This window comes from Rousettus aegyptiacus, unplaced genomic scaffold (assembly GCF_014176215.1).
Source record: "Rousettus aegyptiacus isolate mRouAeg1 unplaced genomic scaffold, mRouAeg1.p scaffold_m13_p_8, whole genome shotgun sequence".
Classification (NCBI taxonomy): domain Eukaryota; kingdom Metazoa; phylum Chordata; class Mammalia; order Chiroptera; family Pteropodidae; genus Rousettus; species Rousettus aegyptiacus.
The window spans coordinates 65511686-65533653 of NW_023416311.1; the positions used below are offsets into that span (position 1 = coordinate 65511686).

At 36.0% G+C, this 21968-nt stretch overlaps 1 protein-coding gene across 1 annotated transcript in view; it reads right to left on the reverse strand.

The window, feature by feature from the left end:
- Positions 1-4114: 4114 nt before the first annotated feature.
- Positions 4115-21968, reverse strand: part of MSH3 (mutS homolog 3) — a 124844-nt gene continuing 106990 nt past the window's right edge. The window contains exons 21-24 of the mRNA XM_016123442.2: positions 16548-16734; positions 13164-13293; positions 7568-7736; positions 4115-5230 (exon numbers count right to left, since the gene is read on the reverse strand). Of these exons, the coding sequence (XP_015978928.2) occupies positions 5122-5230; positions 7568-7736; positions 13164-13293; positions 16548-16734 (595 nt within the window). The 3' untranslated portion in view covers positions 4115-5121. The remainder of the gene's footprint in view (positions 5231-7567; positions 7737-13163; positions 13294-16547; positions 16735-21968) is intronic.

Here is a 21968-nt window from a genome sequence, read left to right on the forward strand (position 1 = left end):
ATGCATAGTACTAAGTGAGAAGCCAACTTGAAAAAGATTCATACTATATGATCTCAACTATATGACATTCTAAAAAAAAAAAAAGCCAAACATTGAAGATAGTCAATAGATCACTTGTTGTCAGGGGTTAGAGAAGAGGACAAGATGAACAGGCAAAGCAGAGGTTTTTTAATGTAGTGAAAGTACTCTGTGTGATGTGAGAACAGTGGATACATGCCATTATCCTTTGTCCAAATCCAAAGAATGTACAACACCAAGAGTGAAGCCTAATGTATATACTGTGGGCTTTGAGTGACAATGATATGGTGATGCAAAGTATCACTTATAACAAACATGCTGCTCTGGTGGGGGGTGTTGATCGTAGACAGTGGGAGAGGCTGTGCTTGTATTAGCAGAGGGCATATGGGAGCACTCTATTTTCTGCTCAATTTTGCTGTGAACTTGAAACTGTTCTTAAAAAAAAAAAGAAATCTACTTAAAAAATAATAAATTTCCCTGGGCCCCGCTCCAGACCTACGGAAGCACACAGAATCTTGGAGAGGGGTTACAATCCAAGGGATATGATTTTTAGCAAAATTTTTTGGAGACAGGATCACTAACCATGTAGGGAGAGGTGAGAAAGGAAAAGGGGAGAGAAAATGAGAAAGAAGAGATGAGGAAAGAAATTAATACTGAATATTCTCGTTGTGTACGAACCTCAGAGTCAGATTTAGTGGAGCAAGAGTGGGACCCAGAAATACGTGTTTTTTTTTTTTAAAAAAAAAAACTCCTTGGGTGATTTTGATGGGGGGAGGGACATTTCTACACCCAATGAGGAGCTTGAAGCTGAAAAGATTAAAATGGCGCACACTATTTCCAACGTGGAAATGAGACTGGTCTAATATCAAAAAAAAAAAAAAATGGGGAAAAAAGGATATAGTAAAAGATATGAAGGGAGGATGTGAGGAAAAGACATAACAACCAAAAAAAAGGATTCTCGCTTCCAAGTGCAACAATTATTTCCACAGGAACACGGCCATGCAGTGTGTCTCCAGAAGTCATTCTGGTACACATTCTTCACCATGATTTCATGGAAACGAGGCAGATGACAAGTTATCTTGAGGGATTAAGTCTCAAAAGTAGATTAAGTAGTAAACCTCTACCATGCCATTTTAGCAGAGAGCTGTTTCTAAATGCCACAATATAAGGTATTATGAACAAGTAAAAACAACTGGCAGGTTTGGGGGATAAAATTATTTCATACAATGAGTAAGGAATTAATTGATTTTTAAAGATGACATTCAAAATATATCAAGTCAGTGAGCACCTATAACTGGAGTAACCAAATAATTTATTATTCAGAACAGAGTACTTTTGGGTAAGAGGCTTTTAATAAATATCCCAGGAAAACAGGCACAGAACAGGACTATCCTAGGCAAACAAGAATGGCTATCTCCCTAATGGTAATACTTTTCTGGACATTAATTAACCTAAGAATAACCATAAACAGTAGTCCTCTTATTTGCTTGGGATATGTTCCAAGACCTACAGTGGATGTCTGAAACCACGGATAATACCAAACCCTGTATATACTACATTTCTTTCTATACATACCTACCTTTTCATTTGAAGAAGCACTTTACAACTTCTCTTTGGCATATCCAAATTGCCAGCATCACTACTCTTGCATTTGGGGGCCATTATTAAGTAAAATAAAGATAACTCGAGCACAAGCACACGAAACCACAACAGTCTACCTGATCATCAAGACAGCTAGTGACTACCGGATGGGTAGCACATACAGCAAGGATACACTGGACAAAGGGATGATTCACATTCCAGGCAGGACAGACAGGACAGCAAGAGATTTTATTACACTACTCAGAATGGTGGGCAATTTAAAATTTATAAATTATTTATTTCTGGAATTTTCCATCTAATATTTTTAGACCACAGTTAAACACGGGAAACTGAAACCATGGAAAGTGAAACTGTGGATAAGGGGGGACAACTGTATACTAACTATAGTGTTCCAAAGAGGAAATGCCCATAATTATAAAGTTAGAGACCACAGACAATATTAATTCAAGATCCTTTCTTTCTCCATCCATATCCTTGGTGTGGAACATTAAATAGCACTTTTATAATTACATAACACAGAAGTAACTAATACTGATCTTGGAACTTAGCAAAGATCAACATTAATTTGTACACCATTGAATTCAATCCAGTCTTTACTCTGGAATTCATGCGGTGGACATTCGCCAGCTCCATTACCACTACCAACCATGACAACAGGCTCAAACTTGGATAAATTGTCAGAAAAAATTTTTATTTTCTTCTCATTTTGACATATAGTATGCGTTTGTAAGGATCTTCGATCCCTAGTGAAGCGGTGTCTTGATTATGAAAAGACAAGTCTTTCCATTGGGTTTCTAATATGAAAGAGCTTGGTTTTTCTTTTTTCTTTCGACAAATATTTATTGGGGGGCTATAGTATGCCATGCGTTGACCTAAGTAATAAAGCTGAGGAGAGACAGACCATATGATTGTCAATCCAACGACAAATATTGTTTAGTCATTTGTAAACAAACCTGATTGCACATTAGATTTGAGGGACCCTTAAAAAAAAAATCTTGTGGCTTACCACATAAAAATCTGTACGCATGAATGTTCACAGGAGAATATTCACAACAGCCAAAAGACAGAAACAACCCAAATGTGCATAAGCTGATAAATGGATTAATAAAATGTGGTATATACATAAAATGGAATCGTTTTCAGTAATAAAAAAGAAAGAAGTACTGTTACATGCTACAATATGATGAACCTTGAAAAGAGAATGCTAAATGAAAGAAGCCAGATATAAAGACCACACATTGTAGGATTCTATTCATATGAAATGTCCAATAAAGGCAAATCTATAGAGAAAGAAAGCAGATTAGTAGCTGTCTAGGACTGGGGATTTGGGGGAAGAAAGAAGAGTGACTGCTAATAAATACAGGTGGTTTTTTTTTTTTTTTAGGCTGATAAAAATGTTCCAAAATTGATTGTAATCATCAGAGAAATGCAAATCAAAACCAATGAGATATCGCCTCACACCTAGTAAGATGGCTTTTATCAGCAACAGAAGTGATAAGTGTTGGTGAGGGTGTGGAGAAAAGGGAACCCTTGTGTACTGTTGGTGAAAATATAAACTGGTACAGTTTATGGGAAACAATATGGAGGGTCCTCAAAAAATTAAAAACAGAACTACTACATGATTCAGCAATTCCACTTTTGGGTATATATCCAAAGGAAATAAAATCAGTATCTTAAAGATGCTATCTCTAACTTTAGAACTGTAGCCCTAAGTTTGGTATCTGGAGGATGTACCAAATCAATTGCATCTTTCCTGCCATTCTCAAGGCGTCTGTGCAATCTTCATGACTGAGACTCTGCCACAACTTTCAACAACTCAGTAACCTTGCTGAAAGTGAGCCTCACTTCTCCCAAACTTGGACCAGCCCTGACCTCCTGCAAGCTGGCTAACATCCTGCTTCATGTTAGAGAATCTACCTTGTAATGTTCCGCACTGTCACTTGCCAGACACTGTACTGCCACTGCACTGCCACTGCCTGGAGACACTGCTCCTGGAACCCTTACTCGCTTGAACATAATGCTGACCTGGGCAAGCCAAAGATGGCCCGGAATGTCCGCTCAGACATTAGCATTGATTGCTGGGCCCTGCAGCTCCCTCAGGCCTGGGCATGATGCTCCTGGATTCATCTTCTCTTCTTGCTGGCATGCCAGTAAGGTTACCTTTGAAATCTTGTTAGAATATAAAACATTTAGTCATATAGAGTATTCAGACATTGTTTTAAAAGTATTGTTCTTTTTAAAATCTAAAGAGTAAATTCCAACTATTTTGAAACATATTTGATAATTTCACTATATGTTAATATTTCTGAAGGGATGATGGGATCAAACTATGTTACACTCTAACTCCAAAAAGGTAGGGAATCAGAGAGTAAAGTGTGAGTAACTCAAAGTATAGCAACCAACCACTCTTCATCAACTTGGGGAGCCTATATTGACTCCCAAGTCTGGGGGTCATTATAGGAAATAATCTAAAGGAATAAGAAATATGCCCATCGAATGTGTGAAAGACATTTATCTGAGCGGGAATAATACATGGTGGGAAATAGGATGGAGAGGCTTCATGCAAGATCATACATTTAGAAACAAAAAGTACATGGATATGAGAAGCCAAATTGTAAGCGCTGTAAAAATCTCAGGGACATAGTTGAACACATGTCACTCAAAACTTGCAAGAAGTGAGTGCTATTATGAATCGACAAAGCTATAGGGTTCAATATTGGGATGATCATACATTTGCTATATTGGTTAATGGAAAGATCCAAAATGAATAAATTCAGTTCTGTGTATTTCATAGAAGCAGCGATCTTGGTTCCATGATTAAACCTTAAAAGTAACAATTGCCAGGTAGTTGAAAACCCCAAAATTCAACAAAAAAATTATAATTTATAACAAGTTTTCATTAAATGTTTATTACTTGAATGAATGACAAATAATTTCATCCAACAATCTTAAAATTCTTAAAACTTGTTATTTAACTTTTCAAATTTCATATAATCTTGTTCCTTCTGTGTTTTAGTCTCTAAAAACTTAATACGTTTATTTCTTATCAAAAATTCTTATGCTCATGGTAAATAAACCAGTGGCATTAAAAAATTATCTTAGTTTAAATGAAAAGGTAAATTCTTGCCAGACGTTTCACCCAGTTGCAAATCATCTAGACTGAGACAAATAAAAATTAAATTTTTATATCACTCTAAAAACTCATGAACTGTATCCTACCACTTAGGCTTTATTTGGGTTTTGATTTTATGTGAAGCTTATTGTCCATGAAAATTTATAACGACATAACAGGAGTCTTAATATTCAAAAGTGTTTGTATTTCGAGTCAGGATGGCAGGAACCTGAAACAGGCTCTCTACACAAAAGCTCTTTGTTTCCAATAGGAATACCCCGCTGTTGTGTTTTAAGCTCACACAAAGACGGGCTGTCACTAGAGAGTTGTTTTGTACAGTTGGTGTTTTTAATTCTCTAGTTTTTGTTCACAAGCAGTCTTCATTTTAATCAGTAAGAGAAGTCCATAGTTTCTTCCACTTCAAACTGGTCTGTCCACTTTTGCAGGTCTTTTGCATCATTTATTGTCCATAACTTTGCAAAGCACTTTAGCCTTTTCCTGGAGAGAAAATAAAATACTAATTTTATAAATGAAATTGTTGGGGGACAATACACCTTACTGAAAGCTACAAAAAGTCTATGACATTAGAATACCAGGCAGGGCTCTGTGGTTAGGAAGCTGTGGCGGCTTCAGTCTTCTGGTGAAGGGAGTTTTTAGTGCTGCTGCTGTGATCAAGGGACCAAGGTTATTGATCAGCACTACTGCCTCCAGGGAGAGAGAGCCCACCTTCCTCCCTCTCCTAACTCAGTCAGAGGCTGTGTGTGCTCACAGGATGAAAAGTAAAACTGATTTAATGAAATAAAGCTAGTTAATGAAAGAACAAAATGCCAACATAACATAGACCTGCTTTTTTCTGCTGAAAGCAACCCAGTTAAGTGTTTAGGGTCTAGAGCCGGAGTATTTGAGTTCCAGCAACTGCTCTACCACTTACTAGCTGTGTGTCCCTGCTTTCCTGCTCGGTTTTGCTAGCTTCAGTTGGCCTCGTTTTCCCCAACTATAACATGGGGATTATAAGAGTACCTATCTCACAAGGTTGTCATAAGGATTAAGTGAATTAATGTATGTAAGGCAATAAGAACAATAACTGGGACAATGTCTAGGCTACTGCAAATGACTGCCCAGACTTGTTTCTGTGCACGGTAAGCATTTGACAAATATTAGCTAATATAACAAACCCATATCAATGCACAAGATTTGGTATGGTTTCTCTGAACCAGGGGAGTTAATAAGATAAGCACTTTTAGTGAAAAGGTAAAACAACAAATACAGTATCTTGATAAATTATCAGATTCCATTCCAATGCACCCCTTCCTACAACTCTCTGTCAAGATAACTTTCAAAATTTCAAAATGTCACATAGTAATTGGAAGAGTTAAAATATTTATAAATAATCTGTGAATTTTACTGCTCTGGCTTTACAGGCTATACAGCAGAAACAAGTATAAATTACTATATTTTATTGCCATCTTACACTATATCTTTTGTAGTAAAGTTTTATTCTCATTTCTTTAGAGAAAAAGAAAAAAAAATAAGACAATAAAAGAGGATTTAAAGTTGTCTTTGGACTTTGCAAAGAACTAAGGCAAAGCTTATTTTTAAACTCTCATAGATGATTACTCTTCTATCTAGAAAAATTTTATTATATGAATCTACTTCGTAACAAATAAGTAGAAACAGGCCATCATTGATTACATTTGCTTCTAATTTGGCATTGAGGAAATGATCCAGAAGAGAATGTCAATAAAGGAAGCTACGTGTCATTTGTAGCACTCCAACACTTTAGACCTGATCAACCACGATTTACCATTGCAAGATGCAGAGTACAAAGCAGAATCACAAGAGCAAGGAAGAGGAGAAAGAGAAGTTGGCCACACAACTCTGCTCCCATATACAAGTTGAAAACTGTTTCCTCAGCTGATACTAGTATTAGTATTTTGTATTTAAATTTGGTAATGATTTCCAGAACTAAAAAATATTCTCATAGCATAGTGGCCAACCAAGATTTTCTATTTGACCAACAATCTGTCCACGCCTAGTCACATGGTTATTGACCAGGGCAGTAATGTCCTGCCCCAGGCTGATCAGATTCTTCAGGTGGGGGTGGGGCAGGAGGGATGAGGAGCTAAAGGCTATAATTTATTATTTATTAATTTATTATTTATTGATAAATTATTACTTATTATTTATTTTCCTAGGAATATCTTCCTTCCAAAGTATATCTCAGGTTCATATTAACATTAGTTTATATACTGACTACATACTGCCGGATTTCAAGGGTAAAAGGTGGAATGTATTCACATCATGAGCATTCTAGGTGATAGAAGTCATGTTTATAATGAAAAATCTGTCACAAACAAATCCACAAAATAAGTGACATGTGTATACTGACTAAAATTACCTAGTTCTATAACAGTATTATTTTCATTCATGTCCTGACAGAATTCTTAATTGCTGAATGTAACCAGTGCATAACTGAATCCAATATATGAAAAAAAAGAGGTACCCTAAAGCTTTTCGATATTTTCTTTTAGCAATTTTTTTGTATAAATGAATGTTTTAAGCAACTAATGTGTTCGCACACATCAAGGAGTTATCTTAATTCTTTAGAAAAATGACTGAAAAACCAATTTAGCAACTTAATAGATAAAAATCTGACAAGACTGAATCACATGAGCTTTGGGAAGAGCTGTTTTCATTTGATTGTAATTAAATGTTTCAGAATATTTGAAGAGGGGCTCAAAGGCAGATCCAAAGTTCATTTACAGGACAATCTTCTTCCTTGGACAACTTGGAAGATTTCATTATAAATCAAAAATATAGCACAATCATTCTGACCTTTTCATATTTACTAATCCTTCCAGCTCTTTTGACTTGCTAGCTGCTTTCTTCAAAATTTCGTCAGGAACATCTGCTAGTTTAGCCACGTTCAGTCCATAACTCCTTGCTGCAATTCCTCTGGTTATTTGATAAAGAAAAGTGACAAATTCAGGGACTTCCTCTTCACCTGTAAAATAAAGCGAAGACAAAAAAGGAGAATAAAAAAAAATCCTGAAAGCTGATTAGAGGATTAAAGAAGTCATAACTTTATTAAAATTTACAATCTGAAAAAGATTCTAATCACCTGTTAGCTCCGTTTGACCAATGTCACGTATCTAGAGAAAGGGTAAATACTCTTTGAAAATGTTTTTGCATAGAGGCTCTTTTAGCTCAACTGTCAGGGAAGGCTGTTGGCCTGTAACACTCAGTTGTATGCCATCTTTAGGAATTTCCTTGGCTGAAAAGAGCTGCGTCACCCAAGGTGACCATCGATAGTCTTGAGCAGCCTGCATCCAGTGACTGGTTGTTACGGGGGTTAGTAGGCAGCCTTTAAGATGGCTACCAAAGATCCCCACCTCCTGGTATTCATGCCCTCATATCATTCCCTCTCCTTCAGTGTGGGCTGGACCTAGTGACTTGCTTCTAATGAAGAGAATATGGCAAAAATAACAGGAGGTCACTTCGGAGATTAGATTACAAAAGACTGTGGCCTCTGTCTTGGGCACTCTCATTTTCTCGTTTGCTTGCTTCCTTCCTCTGTGGGAAGCCAGTTGACATGTTGTGGGCTCCCTTTGGAGAGAAACTGGAAAGAAACTGATGTCTCTGGCTAACAGTGAAGGCCTGGAGGCCTGCCAATAGCCACGTGAGTGAACTTGGAAGTAGATATTCTGAGGCCTGCCAAGAGCCATGTGAGTGGGCTGGGAAGTGGACTGCACCAGTCAAACTTAAAAGTGACTGCTGGCCTGGCCAATACCGTGCGTGTAGCATTGTGAGAGACTATGAGGTACAGGTGTTCAGCTTAGCTGCCCAGGGATTCCTGACCCACAGCTGTTTTAAGCTGTTATGTTTGGGGATAATTTGTTATGCTATAATAGATAACTAATAAAAGGGTATTGGCCTTTATTAGTTGAGGTAACTCTGAAGATCATCTCAGCCTCAGAGCTTATTGTAGGGCTAGCTGAAGCCTTATGCCTGCAACACAGCCCAGTCCTGCCCAGACCTGCCCTCTGGTGCTGATCATGACATCACTGCCCAGTAAATCTCTGGCATTCACATCTCAGATTCAGCTTCCTGGAGAACCCAGTCCAATCACACATATACATATATATGAATTTAAAACTTTTAAAGAAAAAAAAATTTTTTTTAATTGGGATATACTGAAATGCAGTAATACAAACAGTGCTACATACAGTTTAATCTTCGATAAATCTAAAGCACTTCAGGATTATGCAGCTTTTATTATGAAATTCAACATATTGCACTGTGCTGCAAAAATGTCCAAGACGAACCAGATTTACAATGATTCTCAGATCCCAGTATCTTTAATATAAATTTGTCAAAAGCTTTTTCTCATATATTATTTCATTTGATAAATGTGTATGATTTATTCTTTTATTAGCTAAAAACTAAAAAGCCAAAAAAAAATGAACACAACAGAAAAACGGGATAATGGAATTTTCCTTAACCTCGTCTAAGAATTCAGCAACAGACAAATAATACCTTCCTAAAGGGTGGGTGCTGGAAGTGGGAGGTGAAAAGAATGCTGACACTCTCAGGAATCCCTAGGCGAAAACTTACATTACAAAGCACTGAGAATACCTTTTGCCTCCAAATAAAACTTAAGGGACACAAAGAACAGGTGAGGACGTGGGTGGGAACAGACAAGGCAAGAAGCACGGAGAAACCAGCGCCAGCTAACCTGGGTAATTTTTTGTTATTCTGCAATGCTCACAAGACCAAATGTGACGTTAACAGTAGTAGGCAGTCAAAAAAGCAAACTCTTCTCATTTTTAAGACAGATGCATTTTCTTTATCACTTCACGTGGGTTAGTCCTCACTGATCTCCCTACCTCCAGCCTCTCCTCTATAATCTAGCCTCATGTTGGTCTTTCTTAAAAGAGATTCACTCATCCGTCTGTCCATATGTGCATTTATAATCCATCCATCCATCCTTTTCTAAAAGCCTACTAAATGCCACAAAACCTCCTTACTTCAATGTTGCTTTGCTGATGGCATTTTTTTTTTTTGCTTTACATATAAAATATAGTATATATAAAATATATATAGCTATAAAATGCTTTTTATACTTACTATAGCTGTCAAATATCGTTAAATTATATAAAATATTATGTTATTATGAATAACTTGTTAACGTATCTCAGTACAATTGCTGAATTTATCATATGCTGGTGTCCACTTTAGTACTAATTCCAGTAGTTCTCACATCATCAAAATAAATGTGACCACTTTTTCATAGTCACCTGAGGGAACTCTTCTTACAGTTATGTTCTACCTTAAGACTATCCTTCACTCCTCTTCAATGGAGGAGGGAGGAAAGGCTGGAGTGAGGGAGGGGGCGGGAAAGGAGGGAAGGAGAGAGTTTATGCGTGTAATGGAAACGTGGAGGCAGAGAGAGCCAGGTGGGAGAAAAGATGGTAAAAGCAACCATTTCTTTACAGCCTCAAAATAAAAGTTCTTGGTAAGGGCTTTCCTTATAAGCTATCACCATTTCTTAAATAGATATTATTGAAAAGTTTATCTGACACTGCTTAGAATCAGTAAAAGCAATAATTCATGTTTCTGCTTGTTACATGAAGCTTAGCAAAATCTCTTCTAAAGCCAAAATTCTATAGGCAGTTATTAGAGAGTTATGTCCTGATTAAATAGCTTCTGAAGTCACTTTTAGGATAGATTCATAAAAATTTAGAGGTGGATGTTAGGTGACTTGTCCAAGATTTTACAGACTGGAATAACCTAAAACACAGGCTTCTTACTGCTGGTCACTGCTTTATCTACCACACCAGGGGAAACAGATAAACCACCATCTTGGAAGCCACCCAAAAGGGTATTTGGGCATTTTACAATGATCTATGCAATGGCCTCTAATTTAAACGAAAGAGGAGTTAGGTTAGAGGTAATGGATGAAGAATAAATATAGCTAGGAATAATATTGAAAATGAGCAGGCAACGAGCAATGCTTCAAATTTTTGAGTGAAAATGATTTTCAACCTAAAATTCTAGCCTTAGTTAAATTATATATCAAGTATAAAGGTACAATAATGACATTTTCATTCATGCAAAGTCTCAAAAATTTTACCTCCTTTAGTTGATATTATTAGTAGCCTATCTAAAATATATCCCACCTATAAGAAAACTCTGATTTATAAAGGAGTTAACTCCCTGACCATTTAACTCAGGGAATAGTATTCTCATATCCAGCTCCAAAAGTTGACCCTGATTACAATCTAGGCTGATCAAAGTCATCCCTGCTACTCTCACTTCTAAGAATTGGTTTAAGAATTAGCACGTGATTCAATTCTAAAAATGAGATGGGACAATGAGACGCTAGTGGGCATCTGAGGAAAGTTCCCTTTCTCCTAAAAAAAAGTGACAGGAAATGCTGATCCTTTCTCTTCCTTTGGACATTATCAGCTCTGGATGTGATGTCCAAAAGGGCTGAACCATCATGCCACTAGCCTGATGATGAAGCCAACAGGGCGAGAAGTGACAGCCAAGAGAACTGCAATATATTATACTGTTTGAGCCAGCATGAGTTCAAGTACTCTGTTACTTGCAATCGAATGCACAATAAGGAAGGCAAGAGAATTCCTAGGATGATGGTAAAGGAAGGTCTCAGGCCTAGGGAGCAATTAGTCAGATGAGCAGGAGAACAAGGGCTCCAGAATGAATGACCCCAATGGGAAAAAGTGAAACCAGTAGGTTCAATCATGTAGAAAAATGTCTAAGAGAGGTATTTTACAGAGCTATTGGAGAATATAGGAAGATGCAGCTAAAGACTCAAATAAAACGATGAGATGAAAAAATAAAAACAAGGTAATTCTTACCTTCAAGAAAACAGAAAAAGTTGTAAAAGAAAGAAAATGCACTTATCTGGTTCAGGAATTAGCAATACTTACTGACAATAATAGTGAAAACAATGAATATGAATAAAACAGAAAAAATGTGAAACAACTATATTGGGAGGACAGAGGGAGGGAAATCTGAAGACCTCCATCTAACACAATGAGAAGTCAGTCAATATGATGTCAAGTTGATAAACCAAGAAGAAAAATAACATCATTTAGAAATACAGACGATATGGATGAGAGTTGAAAACATTGGCTTCCAGACCGGAATGGGGAGGGAGAACGAAGTGAAGGGATGGAAGCAGGGGACTGCTGCCTGTTAGCTCATGCTTTTAAGCATCATTTAATTTTTAAAATATGTTCATGAATAAAACTTCAAATCAATAAAATAAAATGCCAAAACACTCAAGATGTAAGGCTCTGGGTTCGTCAGTTCACATGAAATGCTTACACTGACCCTTTCCTACTGGTGAACTCTGTTTTGTTTATCCCAATGGGTTTTAGCTTATGAGCTCCTCCTGTCACTTTGGATGCAGATTAATAGATACAAAACTGCTTCCATGAGACAATTTATGATGTGTTTTTCAAGACTGCATGGTGGCGAAAGGCAAGAATTGCCTAACATTACTTTATCTTAGGTCCAGTGCTTTGTTTTATTTGGGTTAGTTGCCTGATTTCTTTTTCAGGTCCATCCTCATTACTTTTCCAAAATAAAATTTGGAATCTGGAGTGTCTTAGATAATGGATTTTCCATTGTAGCACACCAACTGTATAAACCATCACTGGCCTACAGGCTGGTAGCTTTAAAAAATTACTACAACAGAAAAAAAAATTATGCTAAAATCTACTGCATTACATACAGCACTTGAATTTGTTTCTACTGGCTAATGGTGTTCTTTTTCAAGAAATGTCTCATTTCTGTGACACGAATAGTAAGTGGAAAGGCTAGGAAAAAAAAAATACTGTAGATCTCACATAGCAGTTCTAGCAGAGCAGAAGAGAACCTGCCAGCAGAGGACGTGGGTTCTAGGCTCAGTTCAGCCCCTACCGAGATGGCCGAAATGGGCAAGCCATTTCACCTGTGTGAAATGCAGTTTCCTTATCAAAATAAAATAAAACACATTCAATATAGCATATGGCTGGCCCTTAATAAGGAATTAATGTTATATGGTATCTTGGGAAACATCCTGGGCATTTTAAAAGATGACTAATTATACTCTGTACCTGACTGTCATGGCATCTTTTCCGAGATGAATCTAAGAGGAAAACCAAAATGTTCATATAACCCGACCCACTTCTTATAAGAAATGAGATAAGGAATACCAGGGATAGACTCAGAGGTAGCAAGGATAAATGTGAATCCTATTTGACCCAAAGCTTAGAGAAAATTAATTTGTACAAATGTCATTTATGATCAGCATTCACAGCTTTATTATTAATAAACGAGTTCATGTTCCTAAAACTTTAAGTTATTAAACATGAAAAAGCAACAACATTCTAGTTGCACCTATTACAGGAATGTTTCATACCTGGATCTTGTTTGCTTTCATTCTCATTGACCAAGAATCCCATGTGATAATTCCCCACCTGTTGTGAGTAACTTTTCTCTAATTCACAAACTGGCGGATAATGGGTGACAAACAGGGTTAAGGACTTCACCTAAAAAGACATGTAATAAATGTTATTTTATTTTATTTTTAAATTTTATTTAATTAAAACTTTTCTCCAATTTTGTTTTGAAAAATTCTCAACCTTCAAAGTTGTAAGAAAAGCGTACATGGACATCTGTATATTCTTTATCAAGACAACCAATTAAGATTTTGCCATCTTTCCCCTTCTTCTCCCCTCCCTACTCCACATGCACATTTTTTTCCTGAACCATTTGAGAATTAATTGCAGATATCATGATACTTCATCTCAAACACTTAAGATTCTATCTCCTAAAAATGAAAACATTCTCCTACGTAATCAGTATAAACTTAATACACTCAAGAAATTTAACATTGATGTATTACCATAATATCTAACATATAGCCCATAAATTTCCCTAAGCTATCTCACTCATGTTCTTTGTATATGTTCTCTTAAAACAAAGTAATCAAGGATCATGCAGTGCATTTAGTCATGTCTCTTAATCTCCACTTGTCTAGAAAAGTTCCCCAGACTTTTCTTTTTGTCTCTTTTTTTTTTATGATTAACATTTTTTGAAGTACCCAGAACTGTTTTCAGAACGTCCCTCAACTTGGATTTGGCTGATTGTTTCCTCCTGATTACCTTTAGATTAAATCTTATTGCCAGATGACATACGCATTTCAGAACATCACATCGGAAGACACATGTCAATTTGACCCATTATTGGGGATGCTAAATTTGGTTATTTAAGTGGATTTCTAGAAGATTCCTTCACTATCCTGACACCTTTCTCCTTTGTGATTAATACATATCTTCTGGTGTGAAACTTTGAGGCTGTGTGACTATCCTTTTTCCAATAATATTTCATCTAAAGGTTTAACCACCTACTGATTATTATTGCCTGAATCAGTTATTGGTGGTTAGTAAAAGTTGATTAAAAAAAAATTCTCTCTATAATTAGTTGGCATTCTATAAAGCAAAGCTTCCCCCTTTTCCCACCCTATCCCTACCATTTAAAAAATTTTTTTGTTTTGTTAGTATCAGTATGGATCCATGGACTCTTTAATAAGCATTATTTTAAAGCTTATGTATTATGTATTATGTATTACATTATGTATTCTAGAAATCCCTATCTTGAGAGAAGTTAACACCAAGTCATGGTCGAAAAATGAGCAGAAGGAAATAATTAAATTGAAGAACTACAGTTTTGATTAAAAGTCAGAACCTGGGCCTTCTCTAACAATTACAAATAAAGCTATTAAAGGAGGGTTTCTTTGACAAGCTGCTCTTAAAATCTTCCCTGAAGAGTCTTAGGATCAGCTCTCCACAGTGACCCCTTCTCTGAGCTGAGGGGCATTTCTAGCCATAAGACCTAAGGGTTTGGGCTACAGCCCTGCTCCCCCCAAGGCCATATGAACTTGCAGCAGCAATACGCAGCCTCCCTATTACACCACTCTGATCTCTCTTCTCCATCTTAGCAATCAAAAAACACCATGAAAATAAAGATTCTCATCCATAAAAAAGTTAGAGACTCTTGTTCCGGAAGAATTCTCTTCAATGACTTACCTCCTAAGGTAAATTTTATCTAAAAATAACACTTTCTTCGTTAACATTTAAAATATCCAAAAACTGCTAGAAAAGCAATGCAAACAGCAGTGACAAATTCAACTGTCATAATTTGTTCCTGAAAGTTCCTAAATGAATCTTTGATAGCCAGCCTCCAACATGGCCCCCAAAGTCTTCATCTTCCAGTGTTCATGCACTTGAACAGTCTCTTCCCACACTGAATCAGGGCTGGCCTGTGTGCTCAACAGAATATGATGGCAGTGAGACTTGGTCATAAAATGCACTGCTACTTCTATTTTGGATTCTTAAACTGATTCCTCAGGGGGAAGGCAGATGCCATTCTGTGAGGATACTTAAGCAAACCTGTGGAGAGGCCCACAGGGAAAGAAGTGAGAGCCAGGGCCAACCACCAGTACCAACTCATCAGCCATGTGAGTGAGCCACATCGTAAGAGGATCCTCCAGCCCGACTGACTGACTCTGGCCCTGACTGACAACTTGACTGCAACCTCAGCAAAGGCCATGAGCCAATACCACGCAGCTAAGCTGGTCCATAATTACTCACCTCCAGACAGTATGAGAGATAATAAATGATTATTGTTTTAAGCCACAAAGTTATGGAGAAATTTGTTATGCGGACATAGTAACTGATATACTGCTAAAGAGTAGATACAGTGAAATCAAACTCAAAGGTGGCAAATTCAGTTCTGTTACACTTTGTTCCTGAAGACTCTTGAATTAATGTGTAAAATGTGTTTTGGAGGCAGTGATGGGACTTTAATGAACTTGTTTTATATACTTTCTATAATGATTAAAGAAAAGTTTCTGAGCTATATCTTTTTGCAAATAAAAAATTTCTTTTTAAAATATTTCAGAATAGAAAACATGTCATCATTATGCAATCTATTTAAACAAAACACTAAGGGCCACCAAAGTTTAAAGGAAAAGGGATTTTATTTCTGTATTATGTTTTTTTGCAAAGAAATATGAGTAAAAAATATGCTTTTATTGGCTATTTAAGGAAGAGAGGAAGAAATAAAAAATGGGAGGAAGACACAAAGAAAATAGCAAGAAAGTAGAGAACAAAACAGAAAAACAAGAAGAGACAAGGCTCGGGGGCAGATGACAGAAAGAGAAAGGGAGACACCATAATAGAGCAAAGGCAGGGTTAATAAAAGAGAATTTGATGGAGATGATAGGGATTGAAAATTTGACACAATCAAAATTTCACACTAAGATGCTTAGAAACACAATGTAAAAACAGGTATGCAGTGAAGGAGGGCTGCTCCGAAAACAGAGACACGAAGAGATCAGATCAAAGGCCTTATATTGAGATCTTTTGGGATATTGTTTTAAAAAGTATTTCACGGGTAAAACAAAACACTACATTCTTTTCATTCTTTCCTCAAGGAATGGGTAGCAGATGGATGGTTGGTCCCTTCTCTTGATTTAGACTTTACCAAAGATGATAAAATTCAGTTCTGAGTAGAAATTGTGTCAGGAGAGCACCTCAAAGAATTACAAACATTATTTTGAGCTAAACTATCTGAGTTCAATGTATAGTATTTTAATGATTAATTATAGGAATACGGTCATTTGTAACAAAGACAACTTGTTATTTATCTGAATATTTAAATATCTGAACATTTAGAAACTGAGGTCAGGAAAACTATATACTATATACCATTCTTGTACACAAATATGCAAGATACTTACATCTCTAATAAAATGCTCAAGTGTAGCATAAGCAATGGCGATTCCATCGTGGGTGCTTGTCCCTCTTCCTAATTCATCCATGATAACCAAGGACTGTGATGTTGCTTTTCTTATTATTTCTGCGGTGTCAGTCAGTTCTTCCATAAATGTACTGTGTCCTTTATATATATTATCTGCAGCACCCATCCTACAGACGAGATGAAGACATCCTGATTTTCTTCTGAACTTTATTACCAGGAAACTAAGCATTATTTTCTAAACAATAAATATAAAAGATTCTTAGAGGTCTATACACTTTGAGCCAATGACAGCTGAAATTATATTAAACAAAAGAAAACATCTATTGGCTATAAAGACTACCTAACATCAAACTGCACCTTATAGTGACAAACTAGATGGAAAAAGTTGAATATTGGGAAGAGCTCCTGAACAGTAGAGAAACCTCTGACTCTGCCTTTTTCTGACCAAACATTTCAAACCAAAGTTTGGTCCTCACAGGGGAAAATGATACTCCTCTGTGTCACTGTGTTTAAAACCCGTAAGTACTAGGATACTGTACAATGAAACGCTTTTCCCCATGTTTCCTTAAGAAGATTCCACACTGATATTATGAATTAAAGTACCATGCTGAAATAAGATAAAACCTTTTTACTAGTACTAGAAGTACTAGTAAACATAGGTTCCTAAACATTTAACATAGGTTCCTAAAGTAGACTTCATGGAACACATTTCTTGGAGGTGTCCAAAAGACGTAAGGGTTTCCTTCTGGTAAGCCTTCGTACAGCCTTTAATATCCTGCTACACATCGTGCACTTCCTAGAGAGGGATCTAGTACACAGAGTTTCTCCAATTCATTTAACCATGGACCTCTTACAAGTTGTAAGCTGACAAAAAGAACAAATCTTTGGCTGATAATGAAATAGCTCTGATAAGGCAAATACTTTGGGGATCTCTGATTCTTAAGAATTAGAATAACAGGCAAATTTTTGGAGCACCTTCCCACAATATGGTTTACAGAAAACATTTGGAAAAAAATACCTACTTAGTACAAAAGAAACCTGGGGGTGGGGGGAGGAATAATTAAGTAACACTCACTCAAGGTCATGCAGTTAATTAGAAAACCCAGAATTTAGGTTTTCTACCCGCTAGCTAGCGTTGTGAATTCTAGAACTATTTTCTCAGCAAAATACCTTCATCAATGTAGTTTTGTTACAATAGTTCACATGTGACCTACAGTAGCATAATGTACCTTTTATTTCTGGAGAAACTCAGGGTGAAATTGAGCCTTAACCACCCTGTGGCTGTGGCCCTGTACAAGGCAGGGGAGACAGAGTGTAATGCTTTTCCCACAGATAGGTGGAGCCTTAGGAGAGCAGCTCCAGTCGTCAGTGGCATTTAGAACCTGTAATTAACTACATCTGTGATGGAGCTGATATGGTTTTACTACTGCTGCTCTCAATTTTATCCATTTTAAAATCAATAACTACACAATGTAATTTCTGAAATCGTGCCATCTTAAGAGCATTCTGGCTACTTTTTCAAAGCTCAAATACTGTAATTTACCTCAATTTTCAATGTTTGCTTTGCTAATATTTCCTCTACCACAAAGCAGATTAAACTTTCTCATCATGCAACCACTCTGAAATCTTCACAATCATAACATATGACCCCCACTTAACAGTGATTGCTTTTATTCCTGACAGGTTGTAAACTGACAAAAAGAACACATCTTTGGCTGATAATAAAATAGCTCTGATAAGGCAAATATTTGGGGGTGGTGGGTCTTTGAATAACAAGCAAACGCTGGATAAGATTTCAGTGCAGCTTTCTAGAAACACTACAGTAACAGAGTAGTTTCATTGGCAGTTTCAGAAACTGTAGAATGCTCTTGGCAGAGAGATTCAAACAGACATCTCAAATCAGGGGGAAAAGATGAATGATCAGTCAATAAAATGATGTTAGCTAATTGGTTATTTCAGAAAAATCAAAGATGTGTTCCTACTCAAATCATACTCCAAAATAAATTTATATAGATTTCGAAGTTTAATGTAAAGACAGAAACCATAAACATACCAAGCAGTATAAATAAAATTTAACCTTTGGGCAGGTGGGTGGGGTAACTTTATATACATGGCGCCAAAATCTCACAGTACCAACATGCCTCACAGTACTATAGGGTTTCTGTCCTTAAGGAGGCCAGGCCAGACTTCAGGGGATCTTGGATGTATTCTTATTAAGCAATGGTCCCAACTCTACTATTCGGCCAGTGATTTTCAAATATCTTTTTGGCTGTTAAATCTGTTGTTTAAATGAAATTTTACAAAGAAATTCACTCTGCAGATGAGATCAAAGGAATGCTGATTTGGTTAAGAATCCAGCACTCTTAGGCCCTTTTCCCCACCCACGGGGGCTCCGTGGAACTCCTAACAATCTGCAGAACAAACAGCCTGAAAGCCACTGCATTAGGAGCCTGCACATTTTTCACTACAATTGTTTTTCCATAGTACCTGAGGATAAAGGAGCAACGCTGCCCAGGAGACACTGAAGAAATGCTGGCTCATTAACCAGTCATTGCGGCTACTGGGGAAGCAAGTGTTTGTAACTGTGGGAACTGTTGTTTATTAATCAAAATTTTGTTAAATTCTCTTAAGAAATACGAAGTTTATTTTTCCAATAAATTTCAACAATATGAGTTGATGTGATTCTGATGAACACAATTTTATCTCTAAACACATTTTCCTTTTCTTCTTGGTTACTAAGAAATAACTGTATAACACTTCATAATATCAAAGGGCAACACTGACTTTATCACATGTTTCTATCCTTATTTCTCTTTGATCCAATATCTTTGAATACTATTTTGCTCTCATATTACCTTGTTCTAGTGTATATATCTCAGTAAACTGCTCAAAATAAGTTTTTGGAACAAGGTAGGGAATAAATTAACAAAAAGTTTCTATATTTTTAAAATTAACTCAACAAGCATTTACAAGATATACTACTGAAATTTTTCAAATGTTACAATATATTAAGATTTAAAGAATTCCAGAATATGTCATTATTAACATTCTGTCTGCATTTATATTCAAATGTAATAAAAAATGCATTCTTGAGGTTTCATCTTAGAGTTGCTTTGCTCTGAGTAGACAGGTTAGTTATGTGATTAAGAAAAAAAAATCACTCTGATATTTTTAGGAATGGCGCTGACTAATCTTTCTAATCCCCCCTATTCCCTCCTCGCCTATAACCCTTATATAGGTCAACAAAGCTTAATAAAGCATTAATGGAGAAAATAAATTACTGCTTTTTTGAATCAGTGGCTAAAATCAATAACACTTCCATAAAAATTTGAACAAGCGTTTGTTTTTATGAAATCTTGATATTTTGAGATAACATTCTAGAAGTTGCTAAATTATAGCAAATAGTGTGGACCTCTGTCCCTTCAAAGCACAATCTTTGGGCCTTATGCACGGAAAATGCTAACATGAGAAAGAAATACTGCAATTAATGGAAGGAAAAATGATTTTCAAATTGAATGGTAAGTAACTGGAGCTTAAGTATCAAAACTGTTAAATAGAGGCAGTGATTATTTGTATTGTATGCTTTAACATACTTTAAGTGCTTTTAAAATAACTGGTTTATATAAACAAATAAATAATAAAACTTATCATTTTAACATTTTTAGGTGCATAAGACAACAGTATTAAGTACATTCAGTGTTGTTCAGCAGTCACCACTATCCATTAGCAGAGCTTTTTCATCATTCCAAAACAGAAACTCTGTACCCATTAAAAAAGTAACTCCTTATTCTGCCCTCCTCTTGGGCCCTGGTAACATTTATTCTACTTTCTGTTCCTAAATTTGCATTTTCTAGGCTCTTCATATAAGTGGTATCATAAGTTACTTCTCCTCTAAGTGCCTTCTTGTATAGGATAGATTTTATGTTAGCTTATTTTGTCTTCTTTCTGAAACTGAAGATGTTCTTTCTATTCACTTCATTTTGCTAAAAATTTTGTAGAATTCTCTCTGGTATGTGTGTCTACATTTCTTGCTTTTTTGTATATTAAGTAAATTTTACAAAAGGAAAGTAATCTCTGGAATAACAAAGTACTCTAATTTTTAAGAAGGAAGGTGTAAGTTTGCTAGGAAAAAAAAAATTCAAAGTCCAAGTAGAGAAAAAGCTGCAAAAGAATTGTAATTATTAAATGATGTGCAGATACTGGAAATGGCATTTCAAAGGCATAAAAGTGTGAAGTGGTACATTTGTATTATATTTAATTAAACATAAACATTAACCCAGAAGTGAAATGAAATCACAAATATAGTAGATATGCATTTTTAAAAAGCCTGGAAGGCAATATAGCCAGACAACAAAGATTTTGAGGTGGTTAAATTTTTTCCTTTTTAAATTTTTCTATAGTTTCAAATTTTGCACAATGAATAAACATTACAGTGTAATTAGAAAAACAAATGTTAATTTTAAAAATCACAAATGACACATTTAAGAATACTCTATAGCCTATTGCATCATTATGATAAAACAAGGTAATTACCAAGTAAAATAACTAGCTTTATTTTACCAATATTGAAAATACTTTATTAGCAGTGATAAAATTATTACAATAAAAAAGTTTCTAACAGTAGCAATCAGATCACACTACAATATTTAAAGTCAATTTAGAAAAGTTATAACACTGAACTGTAAATATAACCAACCAAAAAACACTGTAGCGATCTTTCAATTTCAATGGAAATATCGCTGAGAATCATTCAGCAATCCAGGAAAATGACAAACTTGTACTGGCTCACAAGAAACCATGTTCAATGGAACCATCTACAAAGCACACGTAGACCATTTATGAAGGACACGGGTATTTTCCTTCCAAAGGAAAGCCACAGTGTACTGACCGAGCAAGTCATTCTCTAACACATCTACTAGTTCACTCTGTGGGAAAGTCCTAAGTATTTCAAAGAAAAATAATTAAGAGTAAATGCTCTTTATCAACCTTAACTGTAACTGTGAAAACCACAAACAGTTAAAGCCATCGACGGAAGGGTAAGATTAATCAGTCACCAGGGATAAAATTAATTCAATTAATTAATAAGCTCCATAGAGGGGCACATAGCACAATCTGAGGATGCATCCTTATAATTGAACTCATATTATCAGCTCAGGCAAATCACAATAACCTCTGTGATTCTGTTTTTCCTTCTGTAAAATGTTAGGAGTTGAAATTGAACAATGGCTCCTATATCTGGGCATATTTCAGAGTCATTTGCAGAAGCTTTTGAATACAGAGTCCAAGGGTCCTCTTCATCTTCAGGGGATCTACATTCAAGGGATCTCCCTAGGATCCACGTTTGAAACCCAACCCAACCAAACCCTCAGATGATCATGAGGCATTAAATTCATACAATCAC